Genomic DNA, 21,707 nt, shown 5'->3' with positions numbered 1-21,707 from the left:
AACCACCGGTGGGAGATCCTTCTCCCACCTCGCCGCCAAGACATGGAACACCCTCCCACTGAGCCTACAACAGACCCAAGACCTGCTGACCTTCAGGAGGATACTAAAGACCTGGCTGTTTGATCAGTAGCGGCCCCCACCTCCTCCCCGGCCCCCACCTCCTCCCCTCCCCCAGCACCTTGAGACCCTCGCGGGTATGTAGTGCGCTTAGCAAATGACTGATTGATTGATTGATTGATTGATTGATTGATTGACCAACTCGACAGAAGCAGCTGCTTTATCACCAGCATAGGTGCAAGACACTTACAGTGTGTTCCACTAGGGAAGGAAGAGGTGTCCTTATCTGTGATGGAAGCAAAGAAGGATTGTAATCTTATACATGTGTGGGTGCGAGCAGCAAGGTTCGTAGCAAGTGACCCATTTTACTAGGGTTTGGCGAGCTCTGGAGAGCTGTGGTTGTTGATGGTGATATTTACCCTGCTGCTACAAAGGCTTCTACGTCAATGTCCCAAGAGCACAGCCCCACTTTAGCATTATTAGCGGGTTTCTTCGTTCATGAAGGGGTGCCTACATCTAATGACGAGTATGAAGGACTTGGGATTGTTTGGTGAGTCTGTCTGTATCCCTTCCTTACATGTTACATGCAAGAGTGAAGGACGTGAGCCCGCTCCTGTGGAGGGTGGCGCCAACCAGGCCCACGCGAGTAAGAGTGCCCTCCTTGGTGGGTGAGTACCACCGTACCTTTTGGGGGTACCAGAGCTACACTTGAAAAGATACGGCTTGGTACTGGACAGCAAGAGTGGTATAGGCGTACCTTGATTGGTCGTGTAAGAGAAGCAGCAGAAGAAGCCTACAAGGATTCCCTCATTTCTTATACAAAAAGATAAGCCAGACACTTCCAATGGTGAGAAGTTAAAGTCCAATTCTATTAGGTGAAGTCCAAACTACAGTGGATCGGTGTGGAAATCGAAAATAATTTCCATTAGCATAGGCTGAAGCCATCTTGTTTGTGGCATCCATTTTGTTAGCTCTGTAATTCTTCTGTCTTCACTGTTGCTTGCCTTTCTATTCTGCTTGTGTCATCAACTTTAGTTAACTCCTTCTGTACTGAGCCAAAGCAATGTATGTGCTGAGAAAAGGCCTGTAGCTGCTGAAATGCACCTGGTCAAAGATGTACCTGTCAGATATTTTGTGCTGCTGTGAACAGTTCTGTTCCCCCTCCCGCTTTGCTGACTAAGTGATTACTCATCTGCCCATGTCTGGCTGTAACTATTTCTGTGTAGGCCTGTACCTTCTATTTGTATCTACATGCTTACTCTGCAACAAAGTCTGTATATAAGCACCATGGTCTGTGTATTCAATGTACTACCTCCTGGAACACGTGAGGGTGTTGTATGGACGCAGTCTCACTCATGAGTGATTAATACACTTGTTGTTTGAATTCCAGCTTCAGTGCCAATCTCTATTTTGTTGGTTTATGGACCTGTGGACAAGATAAGAGTGAACCCTGCACGGGTGTGCTCTTTAAAAGGCATATTTCCACATTGGGACACGATGGTTGTTTGTTATAAGGAAACAAATGAGGGGGCATTTATAAAGTGATTACCTGCACCTCATCAAAAAAGAAATTAACAATGCAACTTGAATATAAATGGAATTTCAGTACAGTATGAGATCTTCTATAAAAAAGGATTTTTTGTTGATTTTTTATCAAGAATTTGTTTAATATTTTCAGTATTCTTTTGAAACATGGCAAGTATCCCTATGTTTGCTCTAATAGCTATATAGATATAATTTAGACAGATTTAATATACGTTTTAAGTTCTCTATGTGTTTGTTTTAGGCTTATATTTCAAAGGGGAAAAATACAGATTTCACTCATTTCCCATTTCCTTTCAGTGCCATGGAAATCAAAATACAGACTACACGGGTAAAATAGGGTTCATTTATCCACCCTTGTTCCAGCTATGACCACTGGCCACCCTGGGGCTTCAGGTACTCGACCATGTACTCAGATAAGTTGTCTGCCAATCAACAGCCATCTAATGACAGACCCGTCCAGCCGCGGCCTTCCAAGCCACCCAGAAACAGTACAGGAGGAGGGTGGATGCTGTACCATGGACAAGGGCCCATCTTTTAGAGTTTAAAGTCCCTTCTTAAGAACCTGCTCCTTGGAAACACCTGCATCTGACAGTCGAATCTCTCAGCTCCCGTGCACCCCCTCAGCGCCGCCTTCCCTTCTTGGATTTCTAAGCACGTGGTAAGCTCAGCTTCCTCGTCTCTCACACCCTTTGTCTGCTCCTACCCCTGTACCTATTACCTGATCCCCGCATAATTGTCTGCATTAAAAGTAGGAACCTTTCATCTATTTACTGAATTATGAAGCACTTTGTTTCTTTATCTGAATGTGCGTTCTGTTGTTGCTGCAATGAAATGCCCCGCTGTGCTTATGTTGACTTTACATTAGCAGTTGCCTAATGTCTGTGATTGATGACTCTGTCACGTGCCTGTCTCTCTTCCATCATTCTCGGTCGGTTTACTTTGCACCCTCCTCCTCTGCAGAATGTGTGAGTTGTTGAACCCCGGACACCCCTGGCCTTCTCTCACCCTCAAGGATTGTGTTGCCTTTGACTCTAGGAATCTGATTTTTACTGTTCTTTTGCCAGACCAATACATATGTTTATGCACAACTTTTGTTTTATGCACACCCCATGCACCGCTGACCTGCTTATGCACCCGTCCCTTGTGCTGCAGTCGTTCTACTTCCAGACACATTGTCACTGATGTTGTGTGTATACTACACTCGGCCTGTTGTGCTACCGCAGGCAATGCATAGTCCATCTCTGTTCCGATGCACACCTGCGCTGCATAGCGCTTTGAAGCCCGGCTGGGAGGAGCCACACTGCACAAGACAATAAATAAGACAAGCCACATAGCTCAGTCCAATGTACAACTCTGGATCCCTTGGTGCTGTACACACCGCACGCACAGCCATATTAGAGCTCTTAAGGAGGCAGTGGAAGGCGCTTTAAGTCTGGCTTCCCAGCTCAGCTGTCAGCAGGACCTATTGTTACCAGTTCTTTAAAATGCACGTAGCGTGGGCTTTGGCTCCTCCCAGGGACATATTTCTCTCTTTCGTATCAAGCTATTGGCTGCTTGCTTGGTTCCTCCAGTCCTCGTGCTGTGCTTCCATTGGAGGGTACAGGGTACTGTTTTACATCTGAAAAGTAAACTCAAGCATCGCACTGTTTGCCTCCTTCATTTCCTAATCTCCTACATGCATTGTAAACAGAAAGCAGTCCTGTTTTGCTACCTTTTAGTCCAAGCATTGGCAAAGCCCATACGTCTTTCTTTAATGTTGTAAACAGCATTTATGAAAATTATGTTTACATGTGTACGCACAAAGCCAGACCTATTGGCTTTGCCAATGCTCATTAATTTTAATTTAAGATATCTCCCCACAGACAAAATCTTCAGTTTCTTGTCAAGATGAACACTGGGTTTTAAGGCACGGAACCTTTAATAACCAGTTACTTCACACACCTCTCTTATTGCAGTCTGTGCTCATCAGGGTTCGTCGCCATCAATGTATGATTTGGCTTGCAGTTTGCCAGAAAAATGTATGTCAGTCCCTCAACTACTTTTATGATTCTTTGCAAGTTGGCACCATCAGTATTTTAGTGCCCATTGCATTGGTACATAAACCTCAATGTGCAGACCACCTCAAAAAACCTGCAAGCTGGCCACAGGTACATGCTAGTGTGAGGTTTATACTGAGCTGTGCCGCCACATCACAAATGTAGGTTGTACATTTTTTTATCTAAATGTCCATTCAGAGGGGAATTCTCGAACATGCTCTTAAAATGTACTCCCAGCAGGCAGGAGTAAAGATAACACAATAACCTTGGAGTGATCTTAACTGCAGTTTGTAGGAGCATCTATGCAGCGGTGTCTCAGCTCACTGATCGGTCTTACCTACTGCAGCAGTTTCTATTTGTGTTGGAGACGCCCAGTTATGGTAATAGACTCCGGTAATTTGAATGCACCATTATTTTTCTTATACCACCACACAGGATAACAATGAAAATATCAAAACAATGGCCTTCTAGTACTAGTTACTGAAACAACAAGAGTAGCTCTTTTCTTTAAGGACATTAAATGTATGTTGACAGTTTACATCTGTATTTGCCAGAGATGTTTAGTGCTGATGTTTCTATACAAGAGATCAATAAAACATTCATCAACTACGTTTTAAAAAATAAGTACTTAATAAATTATCTTTACTGACAACACGAGAGGAGAAACAATAAAAAGAACCTAAATGATTCCTGAAGAAGAGCCACTAAAATTTCGCATATGGCCGAAACATGTTGAGTAGCTATGTTTAGTTGACATTTACTTCCACTGCATCTAAACTGCTATTAGAGTGACCTTTGGGCAGTGTGGTCTGGACAATCCAGACAGCCACTTTAGGTACCTTTATTTCTAATTTAAATGATATACTTCATAAATCGCTCCTTAGTGCATACATTTTGCCATAAAGTGCAATACTTACTGTTGCTTCTTGGTGAGCTCCTGCTCTTTTTGTATCAGGTCCTGCTTCAGGGATGCCAGCATCTCCACGCTCACATCCACCTGACGCGTGAGCTCTGAAGCCCTGTCTTCAAGCTCCTGCTTCTCCTGGCTTAGCTTGACACTCTCTTGCTTGGCCCGCTCCAGCTCTGTGCTTTTTTTGTCCAGCTCCACCTGGAGACGGCCAACTTGGGTGGCGATTTTCTGCTCCACCTCCTCAGTCAGCTTCTCCAGCCTCTTGTCTACTTCCAGCTTCTCAAAAGCCCTCACCTTCAGTCTGGCCAAGCCTTCCTCGTAGGCCGCGTCTACAGCAGCCGACGCTGCGGCCGCGGCTGCCACTGCGTTGGGTGGAGTGGTAGACATCATGCTCTTTTTGGTAAATATTTCACTCAGTGGAATGTCTATGTCGTTCAAGAACCTAGCAGACGTGGGGTCCGCGTCATCTGCCGGGATCAAGTCACATGTGAACCGATGTTCTTTCCCCTGGAAGGAGGTGCTCTCAAAGGTGTCCCGGCGGGTGGTAGGGGTCAGGACCGCCGTATCTCCAGCCAGAGGGAAGACGGTTGCATCGCAGATGCTGTTGGTCTTGGAGAGGACATAGAGCGTCTCATAGGTATGGTTGTACTCCAGGTGTGCCCGCAAGGACGACAAGCTCCGGAAGCGCTTGTGTTCCCCACAACGCGGACATCGATAGGGCAAGTCCAGGGATGCCATTCCTCAGCTGGCACTGCAAGGCCTTCTGGGCAGCCCTCCAGGAACCAGTGGCAAATAGTCAGTCATTGTGCAATGGCAGGAAAGGCCCAGCAGAGGGAGCAGAGGGGGTTGAAGGGTGAGACCAAGGGGCAGATTGCTGGCTCCTCTGAGGCATGTCCGGCCTGGGTCAGAATACTTGATAGTGGGATTTTCAGACCTCACCTTTTGTAGCATCACACGTGTAGATCTGTTATGATATACCCTATAACAGAAAGGAGACTCTGGTCAGCACAGCACAGCACAAGGACATAATTTTCACAAGGGATTCATAAACTAGTTGTGATACAGCTGCCTAGTTAAGATAAGTTGGACCACACTGGATTATACAAAACTCACATACACATGCATACACCACTGTACAATTGATGCAGTCTGTGACCAGTTTTTTCTAAAGAAGTTTTAGTAAGGAGGTCAAAATAAACAGTGGAAACCTTATTTCTGCTAAGGGAGTTTACTTCATGGTTTATGAGAATATGTTTCACACAGCAGATACAAGGCAGGCACAATAGCAACTAGGCGTGAGAGAGAGGAGCAAAGGGGTCCAAGTTGGTGGCCCTCAAATAGCACCAATACAAACAGTCAGTATCAGGGCCACTGGAATTGTGCAGCAGGGGAGACCAAATTATGCAACAAGACAAGGCAAGTTATAGGGTGCAAGGTGGCACACTGTATGGCAGTGTTACTTCATTATTTTCTCACGATAACGCTTTCCGGACAAAGTTTCACCTCATCAGTAATCAGCAACTCAATGGGGATAACCTTCTTTGCGAGGGCCTGCCACTGTGCAGCGATATATATGGCTGCGTACTTAGTAGCTTTTGATCCGTTTGAGCTAGTAACACATGTTTTTAAATTAAAATCTGCAAATGACACAAGTGATTGATTAGCCACAGAATCGCATAAAGGCATAGAATGCCTGGATATCTGTTACTATCTGATTCTAATTGGATGAGCACAGTGCACACAAGCGCGTGTAGCTCAGCCCCAATGAATGCTAGAGGCTCACAGGACAGTCCATCTGAAAGCCAAGTGCCTGAGGTGCACAGTTCTTATAGACAGGGCCGGACTGGCCGTAGCGGGCAACGGGTATTTCCCCGGTGGGCCGCTAGGGTGGGGGCCGGTTTTGGGCCCCTGAGGGGTTGTTTTTGTTACCAGGGGTTGGCAATATTAGCCCCCTGTAACAAAATCAGCCGAAACTGGACATCGCAAACTGCTCGGCTGCACCCCTCCTCACCCCAGGGAGGACCGGCGAGCAGGTTGCCAGAGCCGGTTTCGGTTCCCTATTTGGCCCTGGTTGTAAACATAACTAAAGAGCAGGAACACTCATTCAGGGAGAGGTGTTGCGCCGCGGCCAGGGCGACTGACGCTGGAATCTGGGGATCACGGCGCCGGTGGCAGATTAGCCCAGCACAATGTGACTCTGGGCAATAGCTTGCTTAATCTCCCCGACGGCCCCCAGCGCCTGGAGACCCTTACGGGTGATTGTTCACACTTTACAAATGTGGATTATTATTATTAGAAAAACAGAAAGGAGTTGCCTGGTCCACAAAACTGTTTGTGTGTTGCGTCATTATTCATGGTGTGACCCACCTGACCATCAGATGTTGTCCCCTGGGGACAAGCGGCACTGGGATGCGGTTTACTTGAACGAGCACTAACATTCAGAAAGATGATAAACAAACAGGCAATCAATCTTTTATTTGAAATAAAACTTGCAATGAGGGAAAAGATGAAGGGAAGGTGTCACACTCCACTTATCTTTAGGAGCGCCTTCAAGTTAAATGGCTTTGTGCAACAAATATGTGAAAATATGATAAAGTCTCTTCAAAATTAAAAAAAAGTGTGCTTGTCTACCATGTGGAAGTGTTTCACTTTGGTACACCGGGTTATGTCACTGCATTGAGTGAAATTCCTTAAAGGGATAGTTTTCAAACATGAACTTCGAAACATTCATGCGCTCGCGCATGTCTGACGATGATTTTGGAACAAACAGGCCTGTCAGTTGTCATGGGCACCCTATATGTGTCCAAGGTCGTTATTACAAATGGAACAATGGTATAGTCTTATAAATCGAACAAAAGAGGGGGGTTTGCACACGCACATCCCGAACTCACGTCTTTCAAGGCGCTCTCATTTCCGATAATGAATAAAAAGGAGGCAAGGTCAAATAAAACAACTGCCTAAGATAAAAAAAAATGGTCAAGAGGGGAAGCCAGGATTCAGCCACGTTTCCTGGTTTCGCATTGTGAAATTCAGCCACAACATGGGGATCTCTTTCGCCATCTGGTTTTACCTAAAAGGTTGTTGCTTTCTCTTTCATTTTTGGCTCATTAGACTAGAGTGTGGGGGGCAGACATAAGGCGGATGAACTCTCAGCTCGTTTTGGGCTCGCGAATCCCAGAGACCCTCGAGCCGAGCTCAGGCCTTCCGAGACTCACGCGCCTTTGTCTCAGCATCAGAATTAAGGGGACAAAGGCTTAGGAAGGACATGATTTCACGAGGATCAAACACTTTGGTGAAGCAGGACTACGAAACACCGGGGTGCTGGAATCCTTGTTTCAGCCGGGTCGGCCTTAGGCATGTGCAAGCTGTGCACCTGCACAGGGCCACCAAACCCCGCGGCCACCAAGGCAAAATATATCCTTAATATAATAATCCTCTGAGGATGGATACATATTTGCGTGGTGGCCCCTGGCAGGGATTTGGCGGCTCTGTTCCACTTCCAAACACCCTGGACCCCCCCTCTTTACTGGCCTCGGCGCTCCGGCCCGCTCAGACCCCCTCCCCTTACCTACGCTCCCTGCCCAGGGCCACCATGAGCCTAGAGCCGCCCCGGTTTCGGGGTCCATAACTTTCTCCCAACACCACATTTTAGTGAGTGATCTATCAGGCTTGGCTTTCTCTTTCCCCTTGGATATAATCAGTCAGTTGTTGGATTACAGTCTTATTTTCATATCACATACTTACTACCAGTGTTTAGTAGAAGTTCTTCTTATCTTGATTAACAACAAGGAGCAGCAACGTATGTTCAGAAAGGGTTGCCCAGGAGCACACAATTACTGGCAAAAAACATTTGATCTGGTTCAGTAATGTATATCTTGCTCATTACACAACCACTGATGAGCGAGTGGTTCTGATGGGGAGATCCAGGAATACTGCCACCAAAGAAATGCCACAGTATTGTGGGACCTGCTCAGATGTTTGACACAGGGGGCACAACCAGAATATTTTTGCAAAGTGGTAAAGTCAAGATTAAACAAGAACTCTCATAGTGCCATAGCTAAAACTTTCCCACTGTACCATGTCAGCGGTGGAGGTTGAGTGTTAGCACCCACCCAACTCTGTGAATTGCGAACCTTTTTAAAGCATTTGGTTCTGTTTCTAAGCACTGTTAGGGGCATATTTACAACTAAATGTCGGAGTTTGTAGCTGTGCCGAATTTGGCAGCGCCGTGCCCCGACATTTCAAAATGCAGGGATTCACCGTAATTACAACAATACGGTGCACCCCTGTGTTTTCCCTAGTGCTGATGCTAAAATTAGCTGCCTAGTGCCAACGCAGGAACCAGGGTGCCTGCACTGCAGGGATTTATTCTTTACGTGCAGGAAGGTGTCCTTTCCTGCACATAAACAATCATTCATGGCTCTTTGTCTCTTCGATGTGTGCTGCAGAACACAGCACGCATAGAGGTAGCAAATCGCCATTATTTCATCTTTGCTTATGTTTAGAAAGGAACACGTTACTGAACATAAACAATTATTATTGACGTTTTGTCCTTTTTATGTGTACTGCAGAATGCAGCACACATAGAAAAAGAAAAAACGAGGAGAAATAAAAGTATTTCTCCTTGTTTCGCCATTCTAACGCGTCGTTCGTTTTTGGCACTGCTTCAGATGAACACAGCCCTGTAAATCTGGGTCAGCGTCAAAAGCGATGGGTGTTGTAGTGGAACGCTCACAGCAACCCCCATTTGACGCCCCTTTCACGCATGAGATGCATAGAAAGGGGCCGTATTTACAAAGCGGCGTTAAGCCACAAAAAATGGTCTAAAGCTGCTTTGTAAATATGGAGAAGGGCATAGCATCACCAGAATGTCGCTAAAAGCTACGTTTTGTTGGCGCTATCCCTTGTAAATATACCCCCTAAAGTTTACTGATAGGAGGACAGCATGGAATGCATCCCTCAAAATAACTCTACGTCTCACAGTCCACACCATGCACATTCTAAGCCCCACTACCCCCAGCTTACACCCTGCCCTGCTCCCCAACCCTTCTGGCATCTGTGGCCCTGGGTCACTCACACAACCAAACTTTTGAGCACCTGTGAAAATGTCTGCGACTCGAGTTCCCACGCTACAGAGGAAGGAGTGAGAGACCTTTGATTGACAGCCACCAACCCTCCCAACCATCTGCTGGACCTTCACCCCCCCGAACACCCTTAATGACTGGAACCCTATCTCCACTGAGGACACCATCCGCCTGATGAACTCCATCCACTCAGGATCCCCCACAGACCCTTGCCCTCACCACATCTTCAACAAAGCAGACTCCATCATAGCACCGCACCTCCGAGACGTCATCAACTGCTCCCTCAACTCCGCCACCTTCCCAGAAAGCTGGAAACACGCTGAACTCAGCGCCCTTCTGAAAAAACCCACAGCGGACCCCACCGAACTCAAAAATTACCGCCCCATCTCGCTCCTCCCATTCCCGGCCAAAGTCATCGAGAAAGCAGTCAACAACCAGCTCGCCGCCTTCCTCGAAGCCAACAAATCCCTCGACTCCTCACAGTCCGGCTTCCGAGCAAAACACAGCACTGAGACCGCCCTCATCGCAGCAACAGACGACATTCGAACTCTACTGGACAATGGAGACACAGTCGCCCTCATCCTCCTCGACCTCTCCGCAGCCTTCGACACAGTCTGCCATAGCACCCTTCTACAGCGCCTCAGAAACATCAGAATCCAAGGAAAAGCACTGGAATGGATCACCTCGTTCCTCACCGGAAGAACCCAGAGAGTCCGCCTTCCACCATTCAAGTCAGAGGCCACTGAAGTCATCTGCGGCGTACCACAAGGATCTTCACTCAGCCCCACCCTTTTCAACGTTTACATGAGCCCCCTCGCGGCCATCGCCCGCCAACACAACCTCAACATCATCTCCTACGCGGATGACACTCAACTGATCCTATCACTCACCAATGACCCTAGCACCGCCAAAACGAACCTACACGAAGGAATGAAAGAAGTAGCCGAATGGATGAAACACAGCCGTCTGAAACTGAACTCAGACAAAACAGAAGTCCTCATCTTAGGTACCTCCCCCTCCGCATGGGACGACTCTTGGTGGCCAGAAGCCCTTGGAAAAGCACCCATCCCGACAGACCACGCACGGAACCTGGGCGTCATCCTGGATTCCTCACTTTCAATGAACAGACAAGTCAACGCCGTCTCTTCATCCTGCTTCAACATTCTCCGCATGCTCAAAAAAACATTTCGTTGGATCCCCACCGAAACTAGGAAAACGGTCACCCACGCTCTGGTCACGAGCCGACTGGACTACGGAAACACCCTCTACGCCGGGACTACCGTTAAAATCCAGAAAAAACTCCAACAAATCCAAAACGCCTCAGCCAGGCTCATATTAGACATCCCGCGTAAAGAACATATCTCTGGTCACCTGAAAAACCTCCACTGGCTTCCCGTCAATAAGAGGATCACTTTCCGGCTCCTAACCCACGCACACAAAGCACTCTACGAAATCGGACCAGAATGCCTCAACACACGAATGTCCTTCTACACCCCCTCCCGCCAGCTTCGATCCTCCCACCAAGCCCTTGCCACTGTACCTCGCATCAACAAGACCACCATGGGAGGCAGATCCTTCTCCTACCTGGCAGCTAAAACCTGGAACTCACTTCCCACTTACCTTCGCCTTACCCAGAACCACCTAACATTCAGAAAGCAACTTAAAACGTGGATATTTGACAAGTAATTCCCCACCCCTCCTTAAGCGCCTTGAAACTCTCTGGGTATGTAGTGCGCTATATAAATTCTCTGACTTGACTTGACTTGACTGCTGCCAGGTTTCATTCATGACTCTGAAGCAGGGGGGAGCTCTGTGGCTGCCAGGAAGTAGTCCCCAGTGGTGGCGGAGGGGTTGCCGAGGGGCAGCGGAGGTGCACCTCTTCACACGGCGCGTCTGCAGTGACGAACTCCCAGTCTATTTCCGCCCCGCCTCGATAACGAGCTGCCATGTTTCACACCGAGCCTGCTCCCGGCTCAGTGCGAGGGACGGGTATTTGCGTCGAGTGTGAAGTCTCAGTCAGTGGGGCCTGAGGCAGGTGGAAGGATTCCTCTCCTCGGCAACCAGAGTAAAATAAGCCCTCTCCTGGCAGGGGGTGGGGTGAGGGAGCCTTGTGAAGACACAGGGGCGGCAGCACCATGGCCCTGACAACAGCACAGCGGCTTCTAACATCTTTGCTAGGCAGATGTGCTGACTTTGAATGGCAGAAGGGGAGGTCACCGGAAATGGAATTATTTATGCACTACTATGAGGGGTCCTTGCGTCCTCACCTGCTGCATCTATGAACAGCTTCCCTCCTCAAGGACAGCGCTGTCATCCGTTTTCTTCATATTTTACGTACATTTGCATTCCTGATGTCCGATCCTGAAGCAGCACACTTTCAAGTCCCATAAATAACTATAGACCCGATTCAGGCCTCAATAGAAGTCAATGGGGGAAGTATGTTCTCTCGATTATTGTTTTTAAATCTCCCACTTTTCTCTTAGAACATGGGGTCATGTACGGGTCTGTATCCACTCACAGCAGTATCCACCCAGTCCCCATCCACAGACCAGTTGACACCCACCTGCTGTGCACCTCCTAAAGGCAGTCTTCAGAGAGTAGACAGGTGTCCCGTCGATCCCTCCAGACATCCCCCTGCAGGTGGGTGCAGTCACTCACTCTACCAGCTGCAAAGGGTTCTCTCTCCCCTCTACAAATTGCAGGCGGCATGCTGCCTGCTCTCTGCACTGTGAAACACGGAGGGGCTTTGAAGCAGCCGCTCCATATTTCACTTAAATGCACTGCCCGAGAGCAGCGCGAGTTCGCCGCTGAACTGTGGGGATCACATTCTTTGCAATACGTGCACTGACGCTGATTGCACCACAGTGCACCTTTTGAAAGGTGGGCTCTGGCACAACCTGGGAAAGTGGCCCCAGATGTTCCCACGTTATGTCTTACAATGAGTTCTATGAATGGACTTTTCGATCAATGAGGTCAAGCTATAGGTCCACTTCAGGCTGCACTGGAGATGTACATCAGGCCTAGCATAAATATTCAAACCAGCTTCTCCCTGCAGGAGACTGTGGCTAGAATAGTGTCATCGTGCATGGTTTGGTCACGGCAGTCCATTCTACGCTGAAAGCAGCCCCTAATCTGATGGGAAATTGCTATAGGGGCAGAATTGCCAGTCTGGCCTTTTACTTGTATTTGCCGCACAACGGTGCAGCCAGTTTCACATGCAGTGCTTCATTTGAGCCAATGGTTGCTTGTGGACGCACTCACACTAATTTTTGGGGGCTGACACTTTTTGTCAACAGATTTTGATCCAGATGAAAAAAGAGAAAAACACAAAAGCTGGAAGAAGTAGGAAGAGAAAGACGGAAAAAGAGTGACAAGGGGGAAAGCAGGGATGAAAATGAACCTGAAAGAGTGAGACAAAAATGCTGGGAGTGTCTGGTGGTGGTGGTGTGAGGACGAATCAAGGCTACACAACACTGGTATTCGGCACCCCGACCTTCGATAGCACCAGCCCGGGCTTCTAAGCAAAACTTTGGGCCCCAGAACATATTGATTTGCAAATTAACCACTAACCACATGACATCACTCTACAAATTTACTATTGTGCTGCTTATCCTCTATCACAAGTCTCTATTCCAAGCTTAAGCGTCTCTTCTAAAACAGCGAAAAGTGGATATCTCTATTGCCTCTGAAAATACATCAACATTTGTCGCAACCACATAGACACACCATTGTATCCATCACAAATGTACTCCTGTCCCTCCATGTTCTCCTTGAGCCTCTTTGCCACCCTTAAACTGAAGGTTCTTTTAGTTTCCACTCCTATCTCCATCACACTTTTCCTACATAAACTTGGCCCGTGCCACTGACTGGCATTCAGAGGCTGTTGGACTTTGGCCTTTTTGCAGGGTCATCCCTGAACTTTTTGCCTTCCTCCTCTATTTTTTCTGACCTGTTGTTGGCTGCTTTATGACTGTGGGCACTTTACCACTGCTGATCAGTGCTAAAGTGCATATGCTCTCCCTATGGTAAATTGATGTATGGATTAGTGATTCCATGATTGACTGATTTGGTTTACTGGTCAGACCCTAGTACAGTGCACTAAGTGTGCCAAGGGTTTGTAAACCAAATGCTGCTGGTGGGCTTGCAGCACTGGTTGTGCCACCCACAGAAACAGCCTGTAAAAGTATGTCTCATGACTGCCATTGCAGAGCCTGTGTGCAGTCTAGTACTGCCATGCTGACTGGGCAAGTGCACCCACTTGCCAGTCCCTAAACCTTCCCTTTTCTTCATATCAGTCACCCCTATGGTAGGCCCAAGGACAGGGTGCATTGTAAGTATAAGGTAGGACAAGCCCTGATGTGTGTGGCATGTCTTAATAGTGAATTACAGCCATTTTTGTTTTTCACTATTGCAAGGCTACCTGTACTCCATAGGCCAGAATGGGCTGTTAGGTTATTACATTCTTATAATCCTAACAGACTCAGAGAACATGGTAGAAATTCGAGTTTAGTATGCCTGGACTCAGAATAATAAAATACATCTTTTAGTGAAGTTTATTTTAATATTCTGTGTTTGCAAATACCACTTTTAGAAAGTAGGTATTTTCTTGTCTAATTATCCAAGGCTTCCTCTGCTAGGTTGTGTAGTCCTTGTCTGGTGTTTTTGAGTGACCGGGCTGGGGGATTCCAAGAGACAGAATGAGCCAGCCCAGTGGTGAATAGAGAGATCCGAATCTAGATGGGTGGGAGGAGTAGCACCTGGGACCTGAATAGGGCTGTGCCTGCCTTCCACAATGCTGGCTCCACCTCCTGTGGTGCGGCTGATGTCTCTGCCCTGCACTGTGAAAGAAAAGAAGTAATCTTTTCAACAAAGTGCTCCAGGGATGTGCTTTCCCCCCCCACAATGCTGGCTCATCCTCCTGTGAGGAGTCTGATGTTTCTGCCCTGCACTGTGAAAGGAAAGAAGGAGTCATGTAAACAGAGTGCTCCAGAACTGGTTTGGACTGGGCAAAGGCCCCTCTGTCCTAGGAGGACAAATTATTTTGGGATATAAATAATGGGACCCTGATCCCAAGAAATTAGATCACTTTTGGACAAACAAGAAGACATCCTTGGCTGAGGAGAGGAACCTGAAGAAACTGAGGAGAGACTATCCCTAAGCTGAAGTGCTGCTTGGGGGATTGGGCTGCAGTGGTTGCCTGACTGCCAAAGAAAGGAGAAAGAACTTTGTGTGCTTTATTTTTAACTTGTGAATGATCTCCAAGGGCTTGGAACAGAGCTTGCCTCCTGCTGAAGTCTCAGGGAAAACAGGCTTCAAGCCCCTGCTCCCCAGAGTTCTTTGGAAGTGCCTGATGCTGTTTTGGGCCTTCTGAGGGTCTGCGTATCGCAAGGAGCTGGAAGCGGGGCTCAAGAGGAAGAAGCGTGTCGCCATCACTGCTGCTGCCGTCGCATTGTGAACGTCGGCGCTGTAGCTGTCATATTGCACAGCATCGAGAGAAGCGTCTCGCAACGAAGAGGAAGTGTGTTGCCGTTGCTGCTGCTGCCGTTACATCATGAATGTTGGCGCTGTAGCTGAAGTATTGCACCGCATCGAGAGAAGTGTCTTGCAACGAGGAAGAAGCGTGTCGTCAGAGCTGCTGCTGCCGTTGCATCGTGAATGTCGGCGCTGTAGCTGTTGTATTGCACTGCATCAAGAAAAGCGCCTTGCATCCCCCAGAGAAGCGCACCGCTGTAGTTGTCGCATTGTGCGGAAGCCTCTCACAACGCCGGAGAAGAGTGCTGCAGCCGAGGCTGTTGCCGTCGCATCGCTGAACAAGGGTGTTGCTGCTGCAGCTAACGCATCGAACCGAGACTTCTGGCATCATCGGAGAAGCGTGCCGCATCTGTAAGATCTTCACATCTTTTTTTTGTCTTTGCACCAGAACTTTGCCGCATTTCCATCGCTGCAACATTGCTTGTTGTGGAAGCGCAACGCATCGCAAGATATATTGACTTAAAGTGTTGCATCTTAAGAACTGAACAGAACTATAAAACTACCATCTTAAGTACAGTATTGTGGGTTTTTGTCGTTTATGGTCTTGTGTTAAATCTATATAAAGAATACTTATTTTAAATATACAACTGTGTGGTGTCCATCTGTAGTGTTGTCACTGGGTTACTTTATGTGGTCACAAATGCTTTACTCACTGCCTCTGAGATAAGCCTGTCTGCTCATGCCAAGCTACCAAGGGCGTGAGCAGGGGTTATTTTAGAAGTGTACACCCTTACCCTGACTAGAGGCAAGGGTCCCTATTTGTCACAAGTACCTACCTGTGCCAACTAGAGACCCCCAAATCTAAAAGTGGCCCATTAGCTGGTGGTCTTTCCTAAGTTCACAGCGGTAACTGCTCATCATTTCATGCACCGGCAAAATGCTTGGAAGCCTTGATTCCCTGGGTATCAGATCAATTTGGACCCCCAATGATGCCTGTGTTGCTGGAGGCTCTACCACATTGTCTTGTGTTTGCAGCTTCTCAATTTTCTACAAATTTCACGACTTGAATGATCCCTCCCATACCTCTGGTCCTCCTGCTCAGCAGGGTTCCGCTGGGCATGTCCTGGCAACGGCATCAGCTTTGCAGCTTTGGAGTCCGCTCCAAAAATGTGAGACATGTTTCAAATATCGAACCGGCCAGGGCTTAATTTGAACTGGTGGTTTCCGGTGCTCAGCACCGGCACTTAATTGTGAACACCAGTACTTATGGCAGCTGCCACATGGTGGCGCTGTTTGTGAACTTTGGAGGTAAGCATGAAAAACAACTGAAACCTACCTCCCAAGCCATTGTTATAGATTTGGGGGCCCTCAAACAGTCTGAATTGTCACACTTGTAGGAGTGTGACTGTTAGTAGTTGTGTTGGTGCACAGCACGAGCAGTGGCAATGGGCAGTGCAAGCTACGGTGGCCTCCTGACGAGGGCCCTGGCACTTATTTTTTTACAAATTAAGCACTTCAAACTCCAACTGACATTACCTTGGTAACGAACACTGGCTCCTGACATTGAATGCCCACAGATAAAAGCCACCAGGGTGTACCAGTAATAGCCTGAAGGTCCTGACTTATTGGCACATTTTAGCCCCATTTCTGCATCGACTGACCAGTTATCTGGCCGTGTCTGCGTCTGAGTGCAGCACCAAGGAATCAGGTCCTCTGGTCACAACAGGTGATGGAAAAGTGTGGATTCTCTTTTTGCTTCTTTGGGATTAAACTGAGCTGCATATTTCATCCTGCCTGGTATGTGGATGTGTGGAGAAGGCTGGCCAACCTCTGCTCTCCACCTCTTACTTCAGCTTCTATGTTTTCATGCAAGTGCTTTCTGGACTTACATCTCTGCACACATACCCTCTTTAGATACAGAGTCCAGAAGCATCCACAGAAGCCTTCTCTGGTCAACCCCACCCCTTCCTGGCTCTGTTAGTGCTCCAGTCACTTACTCAAGGGGTGCGCTTTATAAAGGGGTGTGTGCCTTTTCCCACAGCCCCTTCCCCCTCCCCCTGCCCCCTCTTGATGCACTGTAACTCTGCAGGAGAGGCTGACATCCCCCGCATGCAAGGCAGCCATGCTTCACCTTGAGGGCACCTTCCTTCGTTGTATGTCTAGAGTGACCATGCACTGGGGCCAGCTTCTCTGCGGAGTAAAGGTACCCACTTGTCGGAGATGCATGGCGTGACTGTGTGGAGGGGACAGTGAAGCGTTATCCACTACTCTTACTGGTCCGTGGGTGGCATCCCAGTAGCCACAGGTACAAGTCCAGACTCTGCACTCCATAAACATGTCCCACTCAATAGACAAGTCCTCACCCATTCTTGAGTGGGCCTCCTCATTGCACCATAGCCATGCTAGTCCCTCCCACGACTCTCTGCCATAGGCTGTCAGACCTTTACCAAGCTTGGTTGAGGATGCTCTGGGCTCCCAGGCGCAAGTAAGTGGTAAGTGTAAATTCAGGGTTTAGGAGTGGGTAGTGATAAAAAAAGGTAAGGTTTAAATTAAAAAAAATATGTATATTAAATATATTTATGTATACATATATATGTGTATATACATTAATGCAGATATTGATGAGGATAAACTATTTGTTGTGTTATTGATATTTCATATTGATTTTGAATCGTTTTGAAAGTTGAGACTTGTTCATTTCAGCGAAAACCATTCTAAATGGGTATTGTTTTCAATTTGTGTTCTATTGCTTCGACTCACTTAGGCCATATTTGTAAGAATTTTTGTTAATGCGTAGGAGTGAAATATTTATATATTTTTCTTTGCTGAAATTTTAACTATATTTGAAATAGTTGCATCATTTGTGAAACACGACAGATATGCTTAAAAGTACTGACATGTTCATGACATCAGGTGATTTATAATTCGGACAAAATATATCACATAATTTGTTGAGACAATGGTTACTTTACATGATGAATTGTTGAAGATTGCACTATTGTCATAGTATCAAATTGTTCATTATAAAACGGCTGCTCTTTTCGATAGAGAATTATTGTATTAGCTCCTTTGGTCCTTTGTTTATGTTTGCACTCTTTTACAATATATGGGTGATATTTTGTAACTGACGATTTGACCCATGAGCAGTCTTCTGAAGGGTTTCCACGCCGGCCGAGCCTACCTCCTGTTTGCTGAGGCTCCGCTGAGGCCTGCTGCTTGTGAGTTGTGGCTGTGGGACGGCCGGGTTTTGCTCCGCCGCAGCGTATCCCTCTGCACTTCCGGCTGGACGGGCTTGGCTCCGCCGGTCGGGAGACAGCAAACTACAGCCCCCAGCAGCCCTGTGGCCAGGACGCCTCCCCCATCATCACCGCGCAGCGCCAGGAGGCGCATAAAGTTACACCCACTGCTGAGGACCGGGTGGCAGTCTTCTGAAGGGTTTCCACGCCGGCCGAGCCTACCTCCTGTTTGCTGAGGCTCCGCTGAGGTGTGCTGCTTGCGAGTTGTGGCTGTGGGACGGCCGGGCTTTGCTCCGCCGCAGCGTATCCCTCTGCACTTCCGGCTGGACGGGCTTGGCTCCGCCGGTCGGGAGACAGCAAACTACAGCCCCCAGCAGCCCTGTGGCCAGGACGCCTCCCCCATCATCACCGCGCAGCGCCAGGAGGCGCATAAAGTTACACCCACTCCCTCGTCCCGCGAGGACGTGCGCGGGACGCGCCGGGCTAAGCCCGGGCAAAGGGCGGGCCCTCTGAGGTCCCCAGAGACCACAGGGGACTGGGCTGGGCCACCCCTCTTGACTTTGTCCTCTTGGTCACTAAGGTAATTCTCTCCTGCGTTTGACAGTAAAGAGTAGCAGCTTGTAATAGCCCTGATGGAGGGTAAAAGTAAAAGTAGAGCGGTGGTAAAAAAAACCCCAATGCATACACGTTCTGCCACAAGAAAACAAACATTAGTGCCACCTCCTTTACCTACCTTAACCGCTATCGATAGAATGCTGCAGCAAACAATTGGGGTTGGGGTTAACGCCATTGAAAACACGGATAGAAGACTCTCATTGCCAGCTAGTATGTGTTTAATAACCCAATCTCCAAAAGTGGTTAGTACACTAGTTAACATCACAAATGAAACATCGCTATCACATGATTCTCTTTTGTTACAATCTTTTGTAGGCTTGTCTAGGAATGACCAAAATCAATCTGTTGTATCACAACACTTAGAACCTTCTGTGACCTGTGTCAGGGAAAGCAGACTGTCATTAACGCCTGACCTGACAACAAGTGTCATACCGCAGCCCACAATTCATAATGACGTGTCGAATGACATGGGGGATTTAGATGGTTGTGACATCAATGGCATTATCCCCATTGTAGAAACTAGTGACATCAGTTTGGTAAGCAGTGAAAGTGATTGCGGGTCTGCCCGGCCTAAAAGGAAATCTACTTATAGTAGTAAAAGGCTGATAATCAGTAAGCAGGGTAAGACATATAGACGCAAAAAAAAGAGAGTTGTACAAATTCCTGTAGACCATGAGAGGGAGGGTGAGATACACCAACATAGTGGACATACACACCCAAAGGAAACACTAATTCCAACTAGTGTCGAGGGACTGGTGCATTATTTGGAGAAAACGATAAAAGCCCACATTGCACCAATGACAGAAATCCTAGAAACCCTTATTAAAAAAGTAGAGAATCTAGAAAAATTGGGTATAGCTAACTTGGACATCCTAGAACACTTGGGCACGCAAGTCAGGTCTCCTACAACTAATGCACTATCTGGGAGACTGAACAAAAATACACCAAGTATAGTAACTAGAATTCCTAGTGTGCCTGCCACGGTGGTGAATTCTGTAGCAACCACAAGTGGCACGAATAGGTCAGCGACCATTTCCCCAAATATAACAAATGGGCATAAAGCCGCTGGGGGTCAGAGGAATACAGGTGATCACGTCTATAACAACAAGAATCGGCCAGTACCCAGGCGCCACAATAATAATATCATCCCGGCCACAATTTATTTACCACTGGAATGTAGACCATACGTAGCAATACTTGCCAATGTACCCAAATTACAGCCTACCCAATTTAAAAACCAGGAAACCTTAAAAAATAAAACCCTGCACTGGTTGGTGAAAAACTGTGGCTTCCCAATACGTGGGGCCAGTGGGATTATCTCTACACAAAAGGTTGGATGGGTGGGACCAAATAAAAAGGAGATAAATGGGGATTGCATAGTTATAAATTACAGGACTTTTGAATGGGCGAGAGATTCGATTCTACATGCACCAATGCCATCCAATCATGAATATAACACCACGTTGTTCCCACTTGATTATTTTTATAGGAATCAGTCAGGAAGACAAATTACTACTCACCCCTTCCAGCATCCAAGAGCTGCCCATATTAACCATCTAAATGTTCCCCCCACTCCGTCCCCACTGTTCAATATATATGACAACTTTGCAGTCCCAATTTACAACAGATTCCAGGTGTTCAACTCATTAGAGGAGAATGATTGACTGAATGTATCATCTATGGTCGCACAACCTGAGATCATTGTATCTGGTAATACAGTAACTTTGGAAAAAGAGTTGGGGGGTCAAAGTTGTGTAAGAGTTGAAATGGAGCAAAATTTAAACTTGTCCAATAACGAATTATGCAAAGATAATGATGTAATTATGACAAATGTAAATGCATCACAAGACATTAATATGATACCGAGTCTAGAAACATCATCATTGACTAACCACTCTGAGGCCACAAGAGCCAATCATGCCGATTCCCTTGTAATTACCACCTGGAACATAGCGGGAATTGCCGCTAAACTAAGTACCCCGTTCTGGGACAACTTTATTATACATGGTTGTGATATAATATGTCTACAAGAGACGTGGCACAGAGACCAAATACAAGTTGATGGTTACACCTCTTACAGTGTGACAGCAGTAGCCTCAAAGGTTGGTAGAGCAAAGGGTGGCCTACTGACCCTGGTCGCTACAAAACTAACGGAATTTAATAAAGGGGGATATGTGGTGGTGGGTGAGCACGCTTCAGTTTTGCGCCTAATACACAGTAAAGGCAGGGACTTAATTATCGTGAATTTTTATAACAATATTGTGGGACCCAATCGGGATAAGATCGTTCCTGATGTTGAGTATGCAATAGAAGAAGCAATCGCACGTTCAAATAACAGCACTGTAATACTCTGGGCAGGAGATTTTAATATCAAAGCATGTAGTCAAGCCCGAAAGGGGATTTGTGGACATCGAGAAGAGTACCCGGTGGTGACAATATCTTTTTTAATCATTTCCCACACAGTAATTATGGTAGTGCACTGAACAATCTGGTAGCTAAATTAAATCTGGAGCTACTAGAATGTACAAAGAATAAAAACAACGAAAAGTGCCCCATGTTTAGAGGGAGGGACGCCCACTCTAATATTGACCATATTTTGGTGACTAATGGCTCTGCTTACTCCAACGTCTGGGTAATAGAGCAGCCCGTGAGTGACCATAATAGTATCTCAGTGGAATTAATGGGCTGGGGCCCAAAAACAACAGTATATGGTAGGCCTGTCCAAGGGATCACTGCCGAGAGACCGAACGGC

General features: G+C 47.1%; 1 protein-coding gene across 1 annotated transcript in view; it reads right to left on the bottom strand.

The window, feature by feature from the left end:
- Positions 1 to 21,707, bottom strand: part of FBXO41 (F-box protein 41) — a 588,800-nt gene that overhangs the window by 474,262 nt on the left and 92,831 nt on the right. Inside the window, exon 2 of the mRNA XM_086960098.1 lies at positions 4,556 to 5,527. Coding sequence (XP_086816224.1) covers positions 4,556 to 5,286 — 731 coding nt within the window. The 5' untranslated portion in view covers positions 5,287 to 5,527. The remainder of the gene's footprint in view (positions 1 to 4,555; positions 5,528 to 21,707) is intronic.

This window comes from Lissotriton vulgaris, chromosome 3_1 (assembly GCF_964263255.1).
Source record: "Lissotriton vulgaris chromosome 3_1, aLisVul1.2, whole genome shotgun sequence".
NCBI classification, from domain to species: Eukaryota; Metazoa; Chordata; class Amphibia; order Caudata; family Salamandridae; genus Lissotriton; species Lissotriton vulgaris.
This window is presented reverse-complemented; position numbering and strand designations above follow the sequence as displayed.